The sequence below is a fragment of the Dendrobates tinctorius genome, unplaced genomic scaffold, assembly GCF_039654945.1.
Source record: "Dendrobates tinctorius isolate UK_male_01 unplaced genomic scaffold, ASM3965494v1 ptg000139l, whole genome shotgun sequence".
In the NCBI taxonomy this organism is placed as follows: Eukaryota; Metazoa; Chordata; class Amphibia; order Anura; family Dendrobatidae; genus Dendrobates; species Dendrobates tinctorius.
In genome coordinates, this window is record NW_027361807.1 from 12,714,737 (window position 1) to 12,739,996 (window position 25,260).

General features: G+C 47.4%; 1 protein-coding gene across 4 annotated transcripts in view; it reads right to left on the minus strand.

The window, feature by feature from the left end:
• NR1H4 (nuclear receptor subfamily 1 group H member 4) overlaps positions 1 to 25,260 on the minus strand; it is a 319,951-nt gene that overhangs the window by 168,363 nt on the left and 126,328 nt on the right. For all 4 annotated transcript variants that reach the window (XM_073545035.1, XM_073545034.1, XM_073545036.1 and 1 more), the window contains one exon: positions 22,150 to 22,515. In XM_073545035.1, coding sequence (XP_073401136.1) covers positions 22,150 to 22,515 — 366 coding nt within the window. The remainder of the gene's footprint in view (positions 1 to 22,149; positions 22,516 to 25,260) is intronic.

Genomic DNA, 25,260 nt, shown 5'->3' on the forward strand with positions numbered 1-25,260 from the left:
CCTGACACCCCCATAGCCTCCCCATGTGCAGCATTATGCCCCCATAGCCTCCCCGTGTGCAGCATGACACCCCATAGCATCCTCATGTGCAGCATGACACCCCATAGCATCCCCATGAGTAGCATGTCAGCCCCATAGCATCTCCATGGGCAGAATACTACCCCCATAGCCTCACCATGTGCAGCATGTCACCCCATAGCCTCCCCATGTGCAGTCTGACACCCACATAGCCTCTCCATGTGCAGCATTACGCCCCCATAGCCTCCCCAGGTGCAGCATGTTGCCACCATAGCAACCCCATGTGCAGCATGACAGCCCCATAGCCTCCCCATTTGCAGCATGTCTCCACCATAGGAACCCCATGTGCAGCATGTCACCAGATAACCTCCCCATGTGCAGTTTGACACCCCCATAGCCTCCCCATGTGCAGCATTATGCTCCCATAGCCTCTCCATATTTCTGAATGAGGCCCTCATAGCCTCCTTATGTGCAGCATTACGTCCCCATAACCTCACCATGTGCAGCATGTCACCACCATAGCAACCCCATGTGCAGCATGTCACCCCATAGGCTCCCCATGTGCAGCCTAACACCACCATAGCCTCCCCATGTGCAGGATTACGCCCCCCATAGCCTCCCCATGTGCAGCATGTCACCACCATAGCAACCCCATGTGCAGCATGTCACCCCTTAACCTCCCCATGTGCAGCATGTCACCACCATAACCTCCCCATGTGCAGCATGACATGCCCATAGCCTCCCAATGTGCAGCATATCACCCCCATAGCCTCACCATGTGCAGCATGTCACCCCATAGCCTCCCCATGTACAGCATGTCACCCCATAGCCTCCCCATGTGCAGTCTGACACGCACATAGCCTCTCCACGTGTAGCATTATGCCCTCATAGCCTCCCTATGTGCAGCAGCTTGCCACCATAGCAACCACATGTGCAGCATGACACCCCCATAGTCTCCCCATGTGCAGCATGTCACCACCATAGCAACCCCATGTGCAGCATGTCACGCCAAAACCTTCCCATGCGCAGTCTGACGCCCCCATAGCCTCCCCATGTGCAGCATTACATCCCATAGCCTCTCCACATTCTGAATGAGGCCTCCTTATGTGCAGCATTATGTCCCCATAACCTCACCATGTGCAGCATGTCAACACCATAGCAACCCCATGTGCAGCATGTCACCCCCATATCCTCCCCATGTGCAGCATTATGCCCCCATAGCCTCCCCATGTGCAGCATGTCACCACCATAGCAACCCCATGTGCAGCATGTCACCCCCATAACCTCCCCATGTGCAGTGTGGCCCCCTGAGGCTCAGTCGCCACAGAGGTACTGCACCTTCTCCTAAGGTGTGGTGCCCCACCATCCTGGTAAGTTGGGAACTCCTTTCCACACTCCAACACCTACACCCAGGATAGTTCAGCAAAGGACCAGATTGCAGCTCCATGCTTAGAGGGTAGCTGAGCACCTTTCGTGGGTCCTTGCTTCGTAACACGAGATGTGCTGGGAGGTGGGTGGAGTTTAGATCCATATAAAAGGTTGGGAAGGTTTAGAATTACAGATCAGTCTGACGGGAGATCAGTCTGGGGTGAGTCCTAGAGAGGTCTGGTCAGTCCCATAGGGGGCCGTCTGACAGAAGGACAGTCAGTCAGGAGAGTCTGAGGACGGGTCCGAGGAGAAGGAGAGAGACGTAGAACTGTAACCTAAGCATCCATACGAAGGAGAGACAAGTACGGAACGAAGGAGTAAAGAGAACAGAGAGGAGGAGTGGGTTGGATAGGAACCCTGCCTATAGGTTCTCAGCGCAAGGCCGGGGCCCGGTCTCCGAGGTTGTATGGACACTTATGGTTCTGCAGCAGACATCGGTGGAGTAGTTGGCTGTAAATGCACTACTCCCATCCAAGACTTGGGACACAACAGCAACACGGATAGAGAGCCGGGATCCAGGAGCATCCCCGAGCAGGCTACAGCTGTCTGTCATACAAGTAGAGTTCTAGGAACATCTAGACAGGAGGTATTCCAGGGTAACTAAGTACTGGAGTGCTTCACACCTCAAGGCGCATTGGAGGAGACGTTCAGGAAAGATACATGTTGGCGGAGTGTTGGAGAGGAGAGCCCTGACTTGCCCGGGAGGTTGATTGAGTCTTTACCCCGGAGGACACGGCACGGAGGCAGGCACCAGTGTGTACCACGAACTGTGAGTAAACCTTTGAAACTGCAAGCTCTGGTGGCCTCCATTCCTTCGGCCCTAACACCTTCAGCACCGCTACATCTGGGTACCAGCATCCACACCATCCTGCACTTCTCCAGATCCATTGCACCTACACTGCCCTGGGACTACAGCTCCACCTGTGGGGAGCTACACCATCTTTGCTGCATCACACCATCAGTCCCAGCGGATCTGCACGCAGCGTTGGCTTAACATCTTACTTGCCAAACACCACAGGTGGCGTCACGAACTATTCCATTAACCACAAAAACCATCACATAGATATTGGGCGCCCAGGGCCACAGATCGGGTCACCGCCACCGCTGTGACACATCCCCCCTGACACCGGCCCGTTACCGAGTACCCCACGGCCGTGGGAGGGCAACCCAATTTTTGGCATCACGAACAGGATGACGAGACCCGACACCATCGGGTTCTGTGCACCTGAGATTTATTGGACTTTACGCTTTTGAAAATGTGCAGAAGACCTGATTTGATAGACTGTAAAATGGACATTAGAAATGGCCGCTGGCGCGGAGAAGAAGGGCGTGAAGAGATGGGAGGTCCTAGGAAAAGACCGCGAAGAGTCTTGGGCCTCCCCTGCCTGAATTACTATGTGACAGCTACATGGCCCACCCCCTGAGGGGTTCGTATACTGGCTTGGTATGGAGGCGCTGGAAGAAGACGCCGCCCCCGGAAGGAGGGGCAGGAGAAGCCAGTGGCGGGAAAGGGGCCGAGGCAGGAAGAACGCCAGAATGCCATTTTGGAGAAAGAGGGAAGGAGGCCTGCGGAGCGCGGGGAAATGGATCCCCCTGGCGCCATGGCTGAAGGCTCCAACCCGACTTCCGAGATGATCCGCCGGCAGCTGGCAGAAGAGATAGCCGAGCTGACCACCCGGTTACGGCTGAGGCGGGAGGTCTTGGAGAGGCAGAACCGGCAGCAAGCCCATGAGGGGCCTACACCTGCGGTACCCGTTCCACCGGTACCTGCTACCGCTGCACGGGACTGTCCTCAGGCAGCGTTGGTTTACACCTCCACGCTGTCCGTGCAGCTGAGTGTCGCCCGCCCGGAAAAGCCATCGGAGACCCCGGGAGCTGAGACTGTGCTCCCACCCGGACCTGTCGCCGCCGCGCAGGTCCCTACTGAAGCCCATGCGGATCCGGAGCCGCCATCTGTTCCACCACTGCCAGCACCAGGACCCGCCATTCCGGTGGATGTCCCCGCAACGCCCCACCGCCTCGGGCCTGTACCGGAGCCGAAGCACCGCCAGGAGGTCCCAGGTATGACTGCAGCCCCTGCACTTGGGAAGGCCCTGGGGTGCGCGCCCGTAGTGGCGGTGGGACAGGTCGTGTTGGACCTCGTCTGGGACCGGGATGCTAGCCCCAAGGGGGAAACATCTGAACCCCTAACGGTGGTACCGCAGGCCCCAGTGGGTGAGAACAGGTCCCGGGAGGAGGAAGAGGAGACTGAGGCCTGTTGTCGGGCTACCTTACGGCAACTGGCAGCTGAATACCGGGAGAGGGAGCAGAGAAGGATGGCTGTACGGGGCCCTGATTTAGACCATAAAGAGAGAGCCCGTGCTGGTCACTTTGGTCCCCGGGACGCAGCTGGATGGGGGCAAGTTTTGAATGTGAACCAGGAGAGAGGTTTCGGGTTCATTCATCTTCAGTCGGCGGAATGTGGAGTCTTATCTGAGGAAGGGACACCCTTATAGAGACCTGCAGCCTGGAGAGTACGTAACCTTCACCCAGCATGAGGGGCTCAGGGGGTGGTATGCCCTGAATGTACGCCGTATTCCAGAGGAGCTTATTGAGAGATATAAGCCGAAGCGACCTGTTGCTGCCCCGCTACCCACAGTTGCCATCCAGACTGTTCCAGTACCGGCTCCTAGGAACCCAGCTGCCCCTACATCAGCACCAGCCCGGAAGCTTACGTCAAAGTTCTCCAATTTGACACCATGGGAGGAACAATATCTGAAGATTGCCGATGAATACCTTTCCTCTGGTATCACTTTCAGTATAAGGCTGGGATCACATTCTTGTGTTCTATTCTGAGCACTTATGTTGGAGTTTACGTGTAAACCCCACTAAAATGCGATTCAGATGAACCCCCCAATGGGGGGGCGTGGCTGGACATGACCGAGTGAAGACGTGCTTTCTGCTACTCCTAACCACCATCCACCTAGTAATTGGTTCCAGTACCTCTGCATGGGCAAATCAGGAACTAAAAAGACAAGGACCTGGTCTTCCACACGTTCTGCATCCCCCCATGGTGATATTGAGCCTTTCCTCACCAGGGCACAGAGACCGGACCAGGCACCATCTCCACGCAAGGTGCAGTTTCTGCACCGGAGCTCGGGGACAAGTCTTCAGACCACCAGGTAACCGGGAGGAAAGAGAAGGGTCCCCCGGTGAGATACTGTATGCAGCAGGGAGGTCCCAGGAGTCCTTGCTAAGCAGAGCCTGGAGGACAAGGTGCCATTACAAGATGGCCACTGCACCATTACTGTAGGGTGTCACATACAACGTGAGGGAGACGCTGGTGAGTCAGAGCTACTGCCTGCTTGCTGTGCGCCCTCTGACACACTTAATGAGGATGTCGGATCACACAATGAGAAGGACATGATACAAATTGCAGGGTGAGCAGAGGATTCATTGCCTTAATCCCTGGGAAAGCAATATCAGGGGAACACACAGTCATTGGGGACCCCCATTTCGGTTCTGGGTGTAACATCTAGCTGTGCCCAAAACACCCTACACCAGGACTCTCCTCATGCTCCCATCCCCACATCTTCCCCTTATATATTGTGGTGTAATAACCACTGAGTCCGCTAGGGGGCGCTGTGTGGATGTCCCAGGAGAAAGGATGAATGGCAGAATACGGAATGGCCGTTATGTATCCCAAATTGGGTGGCTTTGGGATGGAGACTTATGTGTTGTTCAGCAATGATATTGTTGAGGTGTTGTTTCAATGAGTAAAGGAGAAGTCTCCAGGTAACTAGAGAGATGGATGGGCCTGGTTACCTACAAACCCACCCAGGGGGTGTATTTAAAGCACTGTTGGAAAGAGTGTGTAAATGCTTGAAGGACATGTGATGAGGTCAGAGTCATGTGACCCGGTGGGCGTGGCTATGAACCATATAATGTGACCAGGGTAGGTCACAGATGGTGAATGCTTGGACCCGGTTGGTCCAGTGTGGAAGGTCCCGCTGAGATAGGGCTTCCTGCCTGACAGCACGTGTGGACGCTGTGAGTAATGGCTGCAAGTGCCTGAGAGTTCCTTGGAGGGAATGAATGTCTGCAGTATGGAGAAGCAGCCATGAGAGAACCCTGACGGGGTGAGATATAACTGTGAGGCTGAAAAGCCTGCGTATTGGACATTGCTAACAGAGTGAAGCTCTGTCATGGATGCTATGCCATTTATATATTGCTGGTCATGGTTTATGATGTTTAATAAACCGCATGGACTATACTGGTTTATGGAAAACCTGTGCCGGATCTGATTTTGTGGCTGCCAAGCGAGTGATCCCCTACTTAACTGACAGCGCTACCTCACAATATCCACTGAGGCATCAGGCTTGCTCACCTCAGGATAAAAGGGAGTGCAGCAGTGGAAGCAGATCCCAGATGAGACTTGTCCTGCTTCCCCATCAAGATGGTCCATGGGGGGGGACACCAACACATTCAGCAGAGAAAGACCTGAGGTGGTCCTGAATAGTTTAAACAATGTGGACACTATTCCTTTAAATGCTGTGGATATTTTACCAGTTCAACAAGATTCTCAGACCTCGGTGACCACGACTACAGTGGGCGGGACATCAGCCTTGTGCAAGCCTGGTATATGCAACTCCACAGCACAAAATTAATTTCATACAGAAAGGCCACTGCCCCTCAAATACACCTATGGGGATGATGACAGACCTGCATCCTTAGCGGATTTATGGGCTCTTCTCTAGACAATCCCAACTAAAAGTGACATTGCAGCCCTGACCTCTCAGGTGGTGGCAGAGTGTAAACATACCATGTTTATAACCGTTAGGTTTAAATTGGCGATTGCTACTATTATTATCACTCTTTTTTTGTATCAACTGACTTAAGGAGTAGCTGTATATGATGTTTAGCTTCTGTAACTCCCATATAGAGTGGTAGCCTCTGACGTGTCCAATGCGGGCTTGCACACTCCTGGTTAGGACTTTTTCCTATATAGTTGTACAGAAGATGAGCCAGGACAGACCGTACTGACTCTGGCAGTCTGAGCACATGCCCCTCTAGAGGGGGTAGAAGTACAGTTGGAACCTTCTGTAACTGAACAATTGCCTTTAGGACTCTTAGTGACACGGACACTGGCCGTTGCACGTGAAGGGATGGTGGCTATATGCTGCGCTAATTTGACAGATCAGGAAATTGTCGTCCCACACAGAGGTGAATTGGCGCGGATAGTGGGCATGCCCGAAGAAATCATACCGCCCCAGGCCATACAGTTGACAGTAAATCCAGAAAACCCATGGTCAGAAGGTTACCACTTCTCCGACAGCCGAACCTCAATACATCCAGGAGGGTCGGCGCATACTGGATCAGATGCACGCCGAACTATCTGAACTCACGCCTTCCCAAGTACAACAAGTGGAAGCGTTACTGGGACGATATAAATCCATGTTTGCGAATCATGAGGATGACTTTGGCTGCACTACGGCTATTACTCACGAAATACCAACAGGGGATACATCACCCATTCTAGAACGTTATTGGTAAATTCCCCCTCAGTTATATCAGGAAGTAAGAGAGATGCTTGTACAGATGCTACAGGTGGGCGTCATTAGGGAGAGCCAAAGTTCTCCATTGTGCTGGTGTGAAAGAAGGATGGGACACTCAGGTTCTGTGTAGATTACCGTAAACTCAAACACCTGCACCATGAGGGATTCATACCCTCTGCCCTGAATTGAGGAATCCTTGTCTGCATTGGGGAAAGCCAAATTCTTCTCAACGCTGGATCTCGCCAGTGGTTACTGGCAAGTGCCCGTGTCAGAGAAGGACCAGTCGAAGACATCTTTATACTACCTATGGGCCTCTTTGAATTCATTAGGATGCCATTTGGCCCGGTATGTCCCAATGATTGATGGAGAGGTGCTTAGGTGATTTGAACCTTGAGACCACACTCATTTACCTGGATGACATCATAGTATATGCTGCCTTGTTTGAAGATCACCTGCGGAGATTAGAGCAAGTGCTGAGCTGTCTGCAGAAATATGGACTGAAGGTGAGACTCCAGACGTGCCACTTGTTCCGGACCCAGATCGAGTATCTGGGCCATGTTGTTTCAGCTGAAGGAGTGAAGCCATCACGGGAGAAAATCGTGGTGATCCAGGATTGGCCGACCCTGGAGACTGTAAAGGATGTCCAAGCATTCCAGGGACTGGCGGGGTATTATCATCGTTTCATGAAGAACTTTGCCCGTGTGGTGAAACCTCTGCTCAAGCGTCTGAAAGTGGTACCCCTGAATGCAAAGGGCCGGTCCATCCGTTGGGAGGAAAGGCAAGAGAAAGCTTTTCGTGACTTGAAGAAGGCGCTGACTAAAGCCCCGGTACTGGCCTATGTGGACTTCTCTATACCGTTCATTCTCTACACCGATGGAAGCTTGCACGGACTTGAGGCTGTGTTGTCACAGGAGCAGGATGAGAAAGAGAGGGTGATTGCTTATGCTAGTTATTCCCTTCATGATTCCAAGGGCAACCCGGACAACTACAGTTCCTTTAAGCTGGAATTGCTGGCGTTGGTGTGGGCTATGATGGAGAGATTCGCAGAATACCTGTGCGGCTCGGAGGTGTTGGTGCGCACCGATAATAATCCATTAGAGAATCTGGAGAACACTAAGTTAGGGTCCCTGGACCAGCACTGAGTGGCCTGGATGGCAAAGTTTTGATATAGAATCACCTACAGGAGGGAGGTGGAGAATACCCACGCCGACGCCTTGTCCAGAGTAAGACATGCGACACCTGCAGAGACTAAAGATGAGATGCTGGAGGAGGAGGAGATTCCCCTATTCCGGAAGACCGCTAGGACGTGGCAGCTATGCTGGACCAGATACGAGCCCCCTACCAAGAAGGAGTGATGGGAAAATCTCGGGATGAGTGGGTCCGGTTGCAGCAGGAAGACCGTGAACTTGCTTTTAGACAATGGATGACACTGAAGAAACTGCCCAGTCAAGAATAGAGGAGTACTCTGGCTCCAGAAGCGCTGAAGATACTCCAGCAGTGGGAGCGCGTCCAGATGAGAAATGGGCTATTATATCGGAAAGTCCAATTGCAAAAAGAGTTTGGAGCCTCCTGGCAGGTGGTGATTCCAGAGACGGTGCTGCCTACAGTAGCCACTCAGTCTCATGAAAAAGGGCTTCACTTTGGTCTTGAAAAAACTTTCCAGTGGCTACAGCGGTTTGTCTACCACCCTCAGTTAAGAGCAGCGGTTGAAGAGGCTTATAGACTCTGTCAGGCATGTGAATTGGCCAAATCCCCAGAACAAAGAGCTCCTACACAAACTATAGTGACATTAGCCCGCATGGAATGGTTGACCATGGACTACTTGACCATCGGGCCGGCCCACCAAGGATACTACCACTGTCTAGTGATGGTAGATCATTTCACGAAGTTCGCTGTTGTGACGCCCACCCGGGATCAAACAGCCGAGTCTGCTGCACACGCCATCTGTAAAAATTCCATCCAGGTCTATGGATGCCCCCAGTGGATCCATTCTGATCAAGGAGCCTGTTTCTTGAGAAGATTAATGTATGAGCTACAACAGATCTATCAGTTTGACAGGTCTCATACCACACCGTACCATCCTCAGAGAAACAGGGCCTGCGAACGATTTAACCATACTCTAATCCAGATGTTAAGGACTCTGGAAGACTATAGGAAGGCTCGGTGGCCTGAGTACGTGTCTGAGCTCGTGTGGATCTACAATAATCGAGTCCACCAAACCACCGGTTACACGCCCTACTCCTTGTTGTTCGGCTGAACAGGGAAAGAAGTCACAGAACTAGAGTTGGACCTGGGGGAGGACTACCCACGGACGGGGGTGTCTACCTGGGTCTGGGGAACATCGTCACCGATTGCAGACCTTTTATCGTCTAGTACAGACTCGGCTCTAGAAGTTGGAGCACCCCGAGAATCTCCCTCTGTGGGGGACAGATCTTCAGGTTGGTGATCGAGTGTTGGTGCAGGAAAAACATCCACGGGACAAACTGGAAAACCGGTGGGAAGGTAGGCCCTACTGAGTGAAAGGTAGGGTCAGTACAGAAAGACACTGTTATGCTGTGAGGCTGGAAACCTCTGGGAGCTGAACCCTCAGGACCGCGACGACGAACCTCCCCTAGGCGAGCTGACCAGGTGGACCACCCCCTATACAGGGAGTGTTAGGGGCAGACCCAAGGGAGACTATCGCCGCGGAAGCTGATACCCGGGGACAACCGGAGGATGATGTAGGCCGGGGGAGGACTGGAGAACCGGTGGGGAATGAAGACGACCACAGGGGAGACTGCTGTTGCCGCGAGGATGGAGGTGACCACCAGGAGGGATGCTGGAACAGGCGGACGAGGACAGGAACGGAGCAGACCTGGAAAGGAACACGAAAGGGTAACTGACAGGCAGACTAGCGGGAAGTCAGGAGGAGTACAAGGCACAGGGACAGACAGAGCGCTAGGAAGCATGGACCCGATATCAGAGCGCGAAGCACAATTGATAATCAGGCAGAGAGCCTAGGGAGAGGCTGCCTGATATAGGGCACGCAGGAGGACTTCCGAGTTAGGGAGAGGCGGAGTCTGGGATCCGAGGGATAGGACGCCTGGACAGGGGGGGCATGCGCTTGCGTACCTGGAGAGAAGCAGAGGAGGCGGACCGAGAGGACCGGAAGTGCCTGGACAGCGTGGAGCCAGAGGGGAGAGCGGAGACCGCCGGCGTCATGGCAACAGGGGACGCAGCAGAGGCGGGCGGCGCGGTGGCGGCAGGAGCAGGGCCCGAAGCAGAGTCAGGACGCGCTGTGGTGGCAGCGGTCCGAGCGGCGGCTACAGAAGCCGGAGGACGCGCCGGAGAGGTGAGCGTGACAGACCTGTATATGAGATTTATCCAGAAGGATAAGAGAATGCTCTGGCCATGCCTCTCAGAAGACTCCATACAAGACTCCATACAAGAGTCTCCAAAGACATACTGATAGGGAATTTAGATTGTGAGCCCCATCGGGGACAGTGGTGAAAATGTGTGCAAACTGTAAAGCGCTATATAAAAATAAAGATTATTATTATTATTATTAAGAGGAAGAAACATCTGAGATTCCTGAGGTGGTGCCTCCCATGACAGAGGAAGATGAAGAGGAAGAAAGTCCCGAGAAACAGCCTAAGAATACACCTGTTAGTCAGGGCCCTGAGACCCCAGAATAAAACGTCATGGCGAGTACAGATCCAACTTTCCCTCCACTTGGACAACCTGGTGTGGTCACGCGGGAAAACTCCACTATTCCTTCCGATCTACGTCGCTACAAACGCACAACGGCTGGACAACCCCCCAACAACCAGGATCAGTTCATTTGGCAACAAGTCGCTAAGAGAGACAAGCAACGGTCTAGTGTTAATGGCGAGTGAAAAGAGAAAGGGGTGTAAGAAGATGAGCCAGGACAGAGTCAGTGGTTCCCTGTACACTTTAGGGCCAGAACTATCTGGACTGTCACCAATGTTGCCGGGGGGATGATTCATCTGAGTGGGGAGGACCTTTGCACTGGACAGCAGGGGCAGTGGGGGAGACAAAAGGGGCTGAGCGTGGGAACAGGGGAGATTTGGTGGGAAGGCACAAGGAGAAGGTCGACTCCCTCCCCACCTCTCCGACTGCTAACTCTTCATCCTTTAGTCCCCTGGGGATTGATTCACCAATGGACTGTGTCCTGACTGAGCTACCCCCGGACATTCCCGTACCATTCAGATCCTTCCTGTCCCCAGTGAAAGATAGTTTTGCTCACTCTGCTCATAGCGAGTACATCAGAGGTTTGCACGCTGTCGCAGTGTGCGGGCCTGCATGCTGTTCATGTTCTGCGCCATCCAAGAGGAATCAATGAAAGAGACTGCTTCTACATTCCAACGTACTCAAGCCAAGCGAGTCTGGATACATTGGCACGGTCGGGAGACAGTGCATTTCATTCCTCCATAACAGAGTCAGAGACATTGTTCACGATCTAAGACACTGGCGGGAGATTTTCCAGCCTCTCTCCAACAAGAACTTCAAGCGAAAAGTTACCTCTTTCGTACACTCTTTTCCCCCAAAATATTGTGTTTTTGTTCAAATTCTGTTGTTGCGCTCAGTGTTCTGTGACATTTCGTTGTTGATCTTATCTCCCTGTGCGGAGTATACCTTGTACGTCAATAACCTGTATAAGTAAATTCTGTTATTAACCCCTTCTCTGCCTACGGCTCTTCACTGCATCCCACGAACCTCATTCTAGTACCTTACATAGTCTTTTTTGCAGAGGCTTTTCCTCTTCTCATGTTTGTTATTTCTTTGGTTAAGATTTTTTCTTCCCTAACCTTTCACGCACTTTATAACTTTGACCATGAGGACCAGGCAGCTCAGCCATCTTACAAGATATCTATAGATGTAGAATCTCATATTGGTTATGAATGGCGGACCTAAATATTGCTTCTATGACTGTGAAAGGATTTAGCACACCCGAAAAATGTGTGCAAATTCTTCACCAGTTTCACAAGAAAAAGGTATATATTGTATGTTTCCAGGACACACACTTTAAGACAAATCATGCTCCTACAATTAGACACAAATATTACACATTTTGGCATTTTGCTCATAAGCCTGAATCTCTCTCAAAAGGAAGTTGCTATAGCGACTCACAAATCGTTAGCACATCAGGTCATCAACTGTTTAGTAGATAAGGAAGCGAGGTATATTATCTTAGTGTTAGTTATCAGTGGCCAGTTATTTACAATCATAAATATATATACCCCTAATCAGGATCAAGCCAATTTCATTGATAAGATAGTTGACAATGCACTTCCCTTAATCCAGGGTGCCATAATATTTGGTGGGGATCTAAATGTTACTCTTGACCTGGTGTTAGATAATTCTAAAAGTAGATTGCATCTCTTATGCAGTTATCAAGCGTATCAGGAGAGCATTTTTGTGAACGCAGCTTTATGACATCTGGAGGTTCCAGCAGCCATCAGATAGGGATTATAGATTTTAGTCCCATCCGCATGATTCTTATAGTAGGTTAGACTATATCCTCCTCCAACAAAATTCCTTACCTTCACTTTCAGATTCTAGTATTGGTAACATACTTTGGTCAGATCATGCCCCTGTATATTGCTCACTAAAAGTACCATCCCTTACCAAAACATCAGGGTCTTGGCGTCTCAATGAGTTGTTATTATTTGATACATTATGTGCCTCGTACGTATGAGCCTCAATATCTAACTTCATTGTTTATCACGGACATGATGATACAGCTCCCACAATTAAATGGGAAGCCCTCAAGTGTGTACTTAGAAGGGTATTTATCAAACATGGGTCTCGATTCAAAAAAGACAGAGGTCAGGCAATCAAACTAGCTTTACAGAGAGTCACTGATCTGGAGTTAATTCATAATAAGGCGCTCTAAACTGCAACCCTCAGAGATCTTCTCAAAGCAAGATTAGAAGCTAAAAAATTACTTGATTCTTCATGTAAATGTTTATTTCACTTAGGTCAGAGTAGAGTTAGGTCACTTAGGTCTGAATAGAGTTTGCTAACAAATCGGGAAGAATGTTAGCTAAAGCACTTAATGCTAAAAAGACCCAATAACAAATATTACTTGCTCTTTATGTTCCTACGCCTACTGATTTCAGGGAACATCTCCCCCAATCCTGGTCCACCATCCCCCAACCTCAACCCCTACCCTACCCCATATTAAAACCATAATAATCTTAATATTATTAATATTACTTGCACTCCCTCATCTTCTTCTTTTAATTGTGCCCTCTGGAATCCACAGTCTGTATGTAACAAACTTCCTTTCCTGCACAATTACTTTCTGAACAACTCTCTGAATCTGTTGGCCCTCACTGAAACCTTGATTCAGGATTCTGACACTGTCTCCCCTGCTGCCATTTGCCATGGTGGCTTACAATTCAGCCATTCCCAGAGACCCACAAACAGACCTTGTGGTGGAATCGGCATACTCCTGTCCCCACAATGCACTTTCCAGGTCATCCCCCCAGTTCCATCACTCTCATTCCCTTCTTTTGAGGTCCACACCATCAAGCTCTTCTGTCCCCTCTCCCTCAGAGTAGTGGTCATATACCAGCCCCCAGGCTCACCCACCCACTTCCTTGACCACTTCTCAGCCTGGCTGCCGCACTTCATGTCCTCAGAACTACCATCTCTTATACTGGGAGACTTCAACATCCCCATTAACAGCCCCACTTCCACATCTGCATCCCAGATTCTATCACTAACCACATCTTTTGGCCTCTCACAGCTCTCAACCTCTGAGACACACAAAGACAGTAACACCCTTGACCTGATCTTTGTCTGCTCACTGCTCCCCCTCTCTGACCACAACATTCTCTCCCTCACTCTCACAAATCCTCGCCCACCCCAGCACACTCCTACCTATCACACATTCAGAAATCTACAAGCCATTAACCCTCAGACACTTTCAGACTCCCTACACTCAGCCCTGTCCCCAATCTCCTCTTTTTCCTATCCTGATCTGGCTGTTCATCACTACAACAACACTCTTAGAAGCACCCTGACCAGTAGCGCCCCTCACCCTCAGAACCTCCAAACACAGAGTAAAACAGCCATGGCTCACATCGCAAGCTCGACTTCTCCAGCGATGCTCTAGGAGTGCTGAACACCGATGGAGAAAAACCTGCACACCAGAACACTTCATTCACTTTAAATTTATGTTAAGAACCTATAACTCTGCCCTTCACCTCGCCAAGCAGACCTACTTCACCACCCTGATCTCCTCACTAGCCAACAACCCCAAGAAACTTTTTGATACCTTTCACTCCTTCCTCATACCAAAAGCACAAGCCTCTATCACAGACATTTGTGCGGATGACCTGGCCTCCCACTTTATAGAGAAAATAGATATCTGTCAGGAAATCCGCTCCCAACCACAAAGTGCTGTGACTTGCATCTCTCCCTGCATTTGCCCTGGCTCACTTTCCACATTTGATCCTATCACAGAAGAAGTCTCCAGACTCCTCTCTTCTTCTCGTCTGACTACATGCACTATCGACCCCATTCTCTCACATCTCCTCCAGTCTCTCTCTCCAGTCGTCACAACTCACCTAACTACAATCTTTAGTCTCTCCCTCTCCTCGGGCATTTTTCCATTCTCCTTCAAACACTCTATCATTATTCCATTACTAAAAAAACCTGCTCTCGACCCATCCTGCACAAACAACTACAGACCAGTCTCCAATCTCCCCTTCATCTCTAAACTTTTTGAACGCCTAGTCTACTCCCATCTTCACAGTCCGGCTTCCGCCCCAACAATCGACTGAAACTGCACTCATCAAAGCTACCAATGACCTTCTGACAGCAAAATGTAACAGCGACCACTCTCTGCTCATTCTTCCCGACCTTTCTGCAGTTTTTGACACAGAAATGACAAGGGGTGTCAATCCCCAAAAGCAATTCTACTATTTATGTTTCCCATGCCTAAGAATGCTTTTAAGAAATCATTATTGAGGCACCTTCTTCAGGCCAATAAGGTGGTAATTTCATGACACTGGAAGTACTTAGGCCCGCCTTCACTAGAGGAATGGTTGGGGAGGTGGCTAGCGTTCACCGGTTGGAATCCCTGATAGCCTATACACAAGAGGCAGCTAAAAAAGTGGCTGCAAAATGGTTTCATTGGGAATCCTTATCCTCATCGATGTACCAAAAGACGCTAAGATAATTGCTACCTTAGCCTTTTACGATATATGATACGCTGGTATAAATAGTACATACTCCATCTGCCTTAGTGATTTGTCCTCGTGCTTTATAAACATTTCTTCTCTTTTCTCTTCTTCTTGTTATTTAGTTTAACAGGTTGTCAATTGTCTATTGCAAAAAACTGTTGATATAGTATGGAGTTCTTTGTTTTCATGTAGCTAAACAATTCTCTATTTCAGTAGTTACTATGCCATATGGTGTGTTCATTTGAACCTGTTGATGTTTGTTTTAGTTGTGTATTGTATTATAAAACAATAAAAATTTTGAATAAGAAACCTCCAACAGAAACCACCCACCATGAGGCAGATGGAGACACTTCGTTCTCCGTTTGGCATCTGCTTCGGTGGTATCCATCTTTTTAGATTTGCACAGCTCTGTGGTCATCCACACTTATGCGCTAAAAAGATGCCGAAAGTGATGGGACACCGCCGGAACAAAGACCAGTCCAAAGTGACTCCATCTGACTCATAAGTGAGTGGTTCCGTCGGGATTTTTTTCTGAATCCCGGTTTTGGGGAATTTACGTGGAAACCCTGATGTAAGTGATCAGTGGTGAGCGCAGAATAAAGGTTAGTTGAGCCTTGTTCCGATTTTTGGGAGGCAGAATGAACAAATAGACAGCAGTACAAAAACAGTTAATTTTGTCTTTTGTGCTGTTCACGTACAGTATAAATTATAAGGCGGATTTATTCTTAGGTCAGTGCGATTACAGCGATACCAAATTTATATTTTTTAAATATTTTGCTGCTATCACACAGTAAAAATACTTTTTTAAAAAGTAGTTTTTTTCATCGCAACATTCTGAGAGCTGTATTTTTTTATTTTTTATCGAGCAGAGCTGTAGGAGGGCTTATTTTTTGCAGGACGAGCAGCAGAAATTTTTGGTACCAGATTTATGTATTTTTTATTCTGTGCATAAAACTAACTAAAACCAATATTTTACAAAAATGAATTTGTTTTTGCATCATCATATTCTAAGAGCTGTAACTTTTTTTATTTTTTTGTGTTGAATGGGCCATATTAGGGTTTGTTTTTGCAGGGCGATTTGAAATTTTCATTTACCCAATTTTTTTAAAATGCGACTTTATGATCACTTTTTATTCACTTTTTTGTGAGTCACTATGATGAAAAAGCAATATTTTTGGTGTGTTTTTTGTTTATGTATTTTACGGCGTTCGCCATACTGAATAAATAACATCCCAGTTTTACAGAGTGGGTTAAACCAGACACGATGATACCAATTATGTGTACATTTTTTTGTTTATGTTTGTTTTTTCACAAATGCTGCGCTTTGATTGTCAAAATGGCTTTTCATTATTTGTGTGCCCTTTTTAGTGCGTTTTTTTTATTTTGTACATATTTTATTGTATTTTTTTTTTTACTTTTTCACTTAGTACCACTGTGTCCCAGTCCCAGTTTCATCACTGGTCTCATACATTGCAGTACTCGTGTATGAGACTGTCAGTGTCTCACTGACACAGCCTGTGAGAACCAGCTTATAGGTCTATCAAAGTTCATTGAGGGGTTAACAAAAATGCCACAATGCTTTCGTTGATATTGACATTAACCCTTTCGCGCCTGAGCCTGTTTTTGCCTTCGTGACCAGGCCAATTTTTTCAATTCTGACCAGTGTCACTTTATGAGGCCATAACTCTAGAACGCTTCAACGGATCCTGCTGATTCTGACATTGTTTTCTCATGACATATTGTACTTCAGGATAGTGGTAAAATTTCTTAGATATGAACTGCGCTTATATGTTAAAAAAATCTAAATTTGGCAAAAATTTTGAAAATTTTGCAATTTTCAAACTTTTAATTTTTATGCCCTTAAATCAGAGAGTGATATCACACAAAATAGTTAATAAATAACATTTCCCACATGTCTACTTTACATCTGCACAATTTTGGAAACATAATTTTTTTTTTTAGGAAGTTATAAGGGTTAAAAGTTGACCAGCGATTTCTCATTTTTACAACAAAATTTACAACACCATTTTTTTTAGGGACCACCTCACATTTGAAGTGAGTTTGGGGGGTCAATATGACAGAAAATACCCAAAAGTGACACCATTCTAAAAACTGCACCTCTCAATGTACTCAAAACCACATTCAAGAAGTTTATTAACCCTTCAGGTGCTTCACATGAATGAATGGAATGTGGAAGGAAAAAATAAACATTTAACTTTTTTTCAGAAACATTTTACTTCAGAACCAATTTTTTTTATTTTCACAAGTGTAAAAACAGAAAATGAACCACAAAATTTTTTGTGCAATTTCTCCCAAATACGCCGATACCCCGTATGTGGGGCTAAACCACTGTTTGAGCACACGGCAGAGCTCAGAAAGGAAGGAGTGCCGTTTGACTTTTTCAATGCAGAATTGGCTGGAATTGAGATAGGACGCCATGTCGCATTTGGAGAGCCCCTAATGTACCTAAACAGTGGAAACCCCCACAAGTGACCCCATTTTGGAAACTAGACCCCTTAAGGAACTTATCTAGATGTGTCGTGAGCACTTTGAACCCCCAGGTGCTTCACAGAAGTTTATAACGTAGAGCCATGAAAATAAAAAATCATTTTTGTTCCACAAACATGATCTTTTAGCCCCCAATTTTTTATTTTCACAAGGGTAACAGGAGAAATTGGACCCCAAAAGTTGTTGTCCAATTTGTCCTGAGTACACTGGTATCCCATATGTGGAAGAAAACTACTGTTTGGGCACACGGGGGGGCTCGGAAGGGAAGTAGTGACGTTTTGGAATGCAGACTTTGATGGAATGGTCTGCGGGTGTCATGTCGCGTTTGCAGAGCCCCTGATGTGCCTAAACAGTGGAAATCCTCCACAAGTGACCCCATTTTGGAAACTAGACCCCCCCAAGGAACTTATCTAGATGTGTGGTGAGCACTTTGAACCCCCAAGTGTTTCACTAAAGTTTATAATGTAGAGCCGTGAAAATAAAAAAATCATTTTTTTTCCTCAAAAATGATCTTTTAGCACCCAATTTTTATTTTCACAAGGGTAACAGGAGAAATTGGACCCTAAGAGTTGTTGTCCAATTTGTCCTGAGTACGCTGGTACCCCACATGTGGGGGGGACCACTGTTTGGGCACACGGTGGGGCTCGGAAGGGAAGTAGTGACGTTCTGGAATGCAGACTTTGATGGAATGGTCTGCGGGCGTCATATTGCATTTACAGAGCCCCTGATGTGCCTAAACAGTGGAAATCCTCCACAAGTGACCCCTTTTTGGAAACTAGACCCCCCCAAGGAACTTATCTAGATGTGTGGTGAGCACTTTGAACCCCCAAGTGTTTCACTAAAGTTTATAATGTAGAGCCGTGAAAATAAAAAAATCATTTTTTTTCCACAAAAATGATCTTTTAGCTCCCAATTTTTATTTTCACAAGGGTAACAGGAGAAATTGGACCCTAAGAGTTGTTGTCCAATTTGTCCTGAGTACGCTGGTACCCCACATGTGGGGGGGACCACTGTTTGGGCACACGGTGGGGCTCGGAAGGGAAGTAGTGACGTTCTGGAATGCAGACTTTGATGGAATGGTCTGCGGGCGTCATATTGCATTTACAGAGCCCCTGATGTGCCTAAACAGTGGAAATCTGCCACAAGTGACCCCTTTTTGGAAACTAGACCCCCCCAAGGAACTTATCTAGATGTGTGGTGAGCACTTTGAACCCCCAAGTGTTTCACTAAAGTTTATAATGTAGAGCCGTGAAAATAAAAAAATCATTTTTTTTTCCACAAAAATGATCTTTTAGCTCCCAATTTTTATTTTCACAAGGGTAACAGGAGAAATTGGACCCTAAGAGTTGTTGTCCAATTTGTCCTGAGTACGCTGGTACCCCACATGTGGGGGGGACCACTGTTTGGGCACACGGTGGGGCTCAGAAGGGAAGTAGTGACGTTCTGGAATGCAGACTTTGATGGAATGGTCTGCGGGCGTCATATTGCATTTACAGAGCCCCTGATGTACCTAAACAGTGGAAACCCCCAATTCGAATTCCAACCCTAACCCCAACACACCCCTAACTCTAGCCCTAACCCTAGCCCTAATCCTAGCTCTAGCCCTAACCCTAGCCCTAACCCTAGACCTAGCCCTAGCCTGCCTACCTGCTTTTTTTTTCTTTACTTTTTTTTTTATTTTTGTGTTTTTTATTTTTTGTATTTTTGACTCATAGTAATGCCACTTCTCCTCTGATCTCACACTGGCAGATGATCAGAGGAGAAGCAGCGTTACTATGTGACAAGATCGCTGCCCGGCACATAGTAACGCCACTTCTCCTCTGATCTCACACTGACAGATGAGCAGAGGTGAAGCAGCGTTACTGTGTGACAAGATCGCTGCCTGACAGCTGTGCCAGGCAGCGATCAGCTGTGCCAGGCAGCGATCTAGTCACACTGTAACGCTGCTTCACCTCTGCTCATCTGTCAGCATGAGCTCAGAGGAGAAGTCGCGTTATAATGAGGGAGATCGCCGGGAAACAAGCAGCTTTCCCAGCGAGCTCTCTCATTGGCTGCTGTGACGCGACGTCATCAGGACCTGAACCAATCAGGTCTCGATGACGTCGGGGGTCCCAGCATGCATTGTGCACCAGGATCCCCGCGTTATAAGGTATGAGGGGGTCCCGGGGGGCATAAAACCGCCGACAGTAGATAAACGTCGGCGCTGCACAAAGCCCAGCAAACGCCAACGTTTATCTACTGAGGGCGGTCGCGAAGAGGTTAAATCTGCTTTGCCTTTATGCCTGCCATATACTATGATTTATTAAACCATAGACAAGCTATAAGTAGATATCCACGAATGAAGGTGGCTCATATACAGTAATGGCCCCAGCATTCTAGCAGGAGACATCATCATTTGGAGTAGACGTTGATCAAACCACTAAGGTCCACTGTTTTGGGTTCTTTTAGGAATAATGTCTAGAACTTAGTGATGACTTGATGTGTGAAATTATAAAACTTATTCATCTGTTGTTGAACATTCATACATACTGGTAGCATGCAAAAGATATAATAATAATCTTTATATACAGCTAACATATTCCGCAGCACTTTACAGACATTATCATCACTGTCCCCGAAGGAGCTCACAATCTAAATTCCCTATCAGTATGTCTTTGCAGTGTCAGGAGGAAATCCACGCAAACACACAAACTCCTTACAGATGTTGTCCTTGGTGGGATTTGAACCCAGGACTCCAGCGCTGCAGTGCTAACCACTGAGCCACCGTGCTGTCCATAATATAACACATTCTGTGTAGGATAGCTGCAAAGTATGGTCTATTTGACTTGGATATTCCAAGGGAATCCAGATATTCCATAGAAATTCATGTATACAAGGGACAAGGCTGACAGTCAATGCAGTCAATAATGAGTGCTTCTGATATACGGACCCTCAAGTAGCAAGCACTACATTAAAAACAGGCATGATTCTGTCATTTAAAACCCTGCATAGGCTCAGGAATACTTCCAGAAATCATTCACTGTAAACATAGTTTGCTGTACAATCCACAAATGTTAAAACTCTATCATGCAAAGAAGAAGTCATAAATTAACAAAATTAAGAAATGCTGCTGTCTTCTCTGCGCCAATGCTCATTAAAAATGGAAAACTATTCTATTGTCAGATGAATAAAAACTTAAGAGGAGAGAAACTATTCAACTTGTTACCAACACACAGTTAAAAAGCCTGCATCACTGATGGTTTGGGGTTGTATTAGTGCCTATCGCACGGGTAGCTTACTCATATTCAAAAGCACTATTAATGCAGAGCATTTTATAGAGGTTTTAGAAGAAAAAAGGCGCTCATCAGGACAATGTCTATTTCAGGAAAGGCCTTGCATATTTCAGCAAGACAATGCTAAACCACATACTGAATCTATCACAGCAGCATGGCTTCTCAGAAGAGTTCAGGTGATGAACCAGACACCTGCAGTCCAGACCTTTCACCTATAGAAACATGTTATTGTTATTTGTTTGGAAAATAATAAAACTTTGCTATTTTTTATTTGTTTTGGATGTGCCATTTGGTGCACAATGAAAGAAAAATCGGTTAAAGACCCAGGACTGTTGACCAGCTAGAAGCCTACATCAGACAAGAATGGGACAACCTACCTCTCCCAAAGCTCCAGTAACTGGCCTCCTTACTTCCAAGACATTTACAGATTGTTGTAAAAATAAGAGGTGATACTATACAATGGTAAACATGGCCCTGTCCCAAGTTGTTTGAGATGTGTTGCTACCATCGTTTCCTAAACAAGTTTATTTTTTCAAATGAAAAGGAAAAATGTCTGAATTTCAGCTTCTGGTTCATGACCTATGTTCTGCTGTAAATAAAACTTGCTATACAAGATTTCCAAATCATTGTATTCTTGTTTTCTTCACATTTTACACAGCGTCCCAACTTTTTTGGAACTGGTGTTGTATATTTGGAAAGTAATGCACTGCTGTCTATGTAGGACACCCAGTCTCAGACTTCGTGTAAAGCCTTACTATAACGAAGGTTACTATGGGCATGAAAACAATCTCTATAGTCAAGGTCATACATGTTCAAAGTATTATAGTTCTTGAATTTAGAGAAATTATGCAGGAAGTATATTGTCTGCATACCATATTTATAAATCTAAACAGTCACAGCTCTGATAATGATTACTATGACATACTGTGCGTAATCTCCTGGAGAAACCTTTGGCCCAGAAGAAAGGTAGAAGAACATTAGTGGAAAGTAATGCAAGCATGGAAAATGTAATAATGGTAGGAAGATAGGACAGTGTAATACATGTGAATCAGGGGTAATTGATTTCTTGTGACATAACATTTGGTAAAGTAATTCCAGAATGAAACCTTTAAATTGGTCTTCTACAATACTGTGGAAAGCAAAGGAGCTCATCAAAATGATCTTCATATACAGTAAAGGCGTAGCTCTTCTTACCTTTACATCCTTCACAGGTTAGGGCATTGTAATGGTATCCAGAGGCCTTATCTCCACAAACTACACACAATTCGTCTCCTTTTACCCTGCAACCATAAGGACTGACCCTGGTCTTTTTAACTGGAGGCAAATCCACTATTTCAGAGTCTATAGAAAAAAGGCTGTCAGAGGGAATCCGTTTTAGATCATAAATTCCATTGGGGCACCAGTCTTCAGGTTGTTGTGGGTAATATCCAGAATTAACATGATAAGGTGAAGATGTGAGTGGTTGATGAACTGTAGAAAATTGCATATGGTTGTAGGAAGTAGAATATGAAGGTCCTTGTGAGTCATGGTCTGGCGAACGAGCATGCACTGAATGGAGGCCTAGCAAAACAAAAAATATAGAAAACTCAGTAGTACACAATAAATGAAATATCAATCATTCAGTAGAAGAGACCATGCTTATGTGCTCCATTATATATGCTATATTTAAATGTATGTTATTAGACTAGTTGGTTCCCCCAAAATATGCCAAAACGCTGGTGTAAACTGCATTTGGCCCTCACTATTATGGCCATTGTATAATATGGGTCATTGGCTCTAACACAACTTGGCATATTTCTTTGCTTTATCTTTGCAGAAGTTGGGATACAACAGTCCCGATCAAATTACTAAGATGATTAAGGGAAAGATGGGATGAATGGTGTCACCTCTGTGGAAGAAAACCCACAAAATTAAGCATCTTAGGTACCCGCATAGACAACAATAATGAAGCTATTCTGAATATTGGAGCGACAGATCAATATCCAATCTCTCATTTTATTCATGAATCATGCTTTACACTAGTGTCTACATTTTACATACTCAAAACTAGACACTGAAAAAAAGGATAGAATAAGAAAAACAGATAATCTGGACACATAGATACATACTAGAGACTTAAAGGGGTTGTCCGGTGAATGCAAGTTATTAACTATTCACAGGATAGGTGATAATTTACTGATTGGTGCAGGTCTGAAAGATGGGACTCACACTGATTGACGGAAATGTGGGCACTTATCCACGTAATAGAATTTGGCAGTGGTCATGCTCCTAACTGTGACGGACTCAGCTTCTGCTGAGCCGATTTTTTGAGTGGACCCTCTGGGCCGTGGCACCCACCCACCTAGGGCGAGCTGACCTAGTGGAGAACCACCCCCTATATAGGGAGCGTCAGGGGCAAGACCAAGGGGGTGAGCCACCACGACTGCTGGGACCAGACGGCCGGCTCGGGGAGACACTAGAGTGTGTCTGGCAGCAGGACGAGCAGGATGCAAAACATAAAGCAAAGTCACTGGGTTTCTTCAATAAATGTGGTTTCAAGCTTTAATCAGGTACAAGGCATAAACAGTGAAACACAGCAAAGTGCATGCAAGGGCACGCCAAATGTTCAAGGCATAACACGTGCTAGAAAACATACCAGGGTTCGAGGCAGGGTGCGTGCTAGGAGGCACGCCAGGGTACAGGCTAGGCCTGTGCGTGCAAGAGGGCATGACAGGGAATAGGCTAGGACCTGTACGTGCAAGAGGGCACGACAGGGTAAATGGCAAGACCGGCGCGTACTTTAGAGAAGCACGGGGAGGTAAGCCAAGGAGCAGGCTAGGGCCTGCGTGTGCTTTAGAGAGCATGCAATGCACAGTGCACAGACAGCGTGGGTGCAAGAGAGCACAAGGAGCACGGCTGGGGCACTGGCTAGCTGGTCGGGCTGTGGCACAGAAAGCCGGGCAAGACTGAGGCGAACCCGGCTGAGGCATAACAGGCAACACAGCTGTCACTGGTCGACGAGCACGGCTGAGGCACAAGCAGGCGGGCACGGATAGGGCGGGCATAGCTGAGGCACAAACAGGAGGCTAGGAAGGCCAGGCGCGTGCAAAGGGCACGCGAAGAAACAAGGCGAGGCAAGGCCAGAAAAAAAAGCAAGGCAAGGTACAGAGCAAGGAGCGGAACGTAGGCAGAAACACAGTGTCAGGTCATAGCGAGTATAGAGCTAGCAGCAGAGCGTAGGCCAAAGCCCAGAGCCGGGTCAAGGCAGAGCCTTGAGACTAGCCTGGAAATGTGCAAGAGAGCACCATAGGTCAAAGTAAGGAAAACCAGGCAGAGACAGAGAATGTGGAAGTACTACAAGGCTCAGAATAGCAAAGGCCAGACATAGCGAACCAGGCAAGGCAGAGAACAGAGGAAGGACTACAAGTCTAAGAATAACAAGGACAAACACAGCACGAGAGACAACTAAAAGACAAGGCACGGGACAAGAGGCAGAGTACAAGCATAGAGCGTGTGCAGAGAAGCACTACAGGGCAGAGTGCAGGGGCACAAAATACAGGGAGCAACCGAGCAGACCAAGCAGCCATGCAGGGAAGCAACACGATACTCAGGCCCCGACCATAGGAAGGGGCGGTCTGATATAGGGCATTAGCACCTGCACTTCCGGGTCAGGACCAGGGAAGGACTTCCGGTTCAGATCCTCCAGGATCATAGAGAGCATTGCTAGATCAGACTGGGCTGGACCATAGAGAAGGTCACATGATCAGGGGCTCCAGAAACACTGAGAGGTTAGCTGGGTCAGACAGTGCTGGAACATAGGAAAGGTCACAAGATCAGGGGCAGGACCACAGAGACAACCACAGCAGGCAGAGCAGAGACGGGTGCGCACACAGCAACGGCATGCAGCCATGAGGTACGCGTGCGCCTACACACTGCTCCAAGAGTCTTGCAGCACAGCAGCCATGAGGTGCACAGGCACACTGCTCCAGGGATCTTGCAGCATAACAGACATGAGGTGCACGTGCACACGGCTCCAGGGATCTTGCAGCATAGCAGACAGGCGGGCATGACACTAACGCTGCTCCATTCATTCCTTATTGGGCTGCCGAATGCTTCGCTCATTTTTTTCCAGCAGCCTGGTAAAGTATTAATGGTGCAGAGGTCAGATGTACGATCTGCTGCTCCATTTTTCTAATAGGAATAAAAGTGTTCCGTTCCTTCAGGGCTAAAAAATTCCCGTTCTGACAACCAGTGCAGGTCCTAGCAATCAAACCCCCACCGATCAACAAGCCTTAGGAATTCATGATAACTTGGTTTTACCAGACA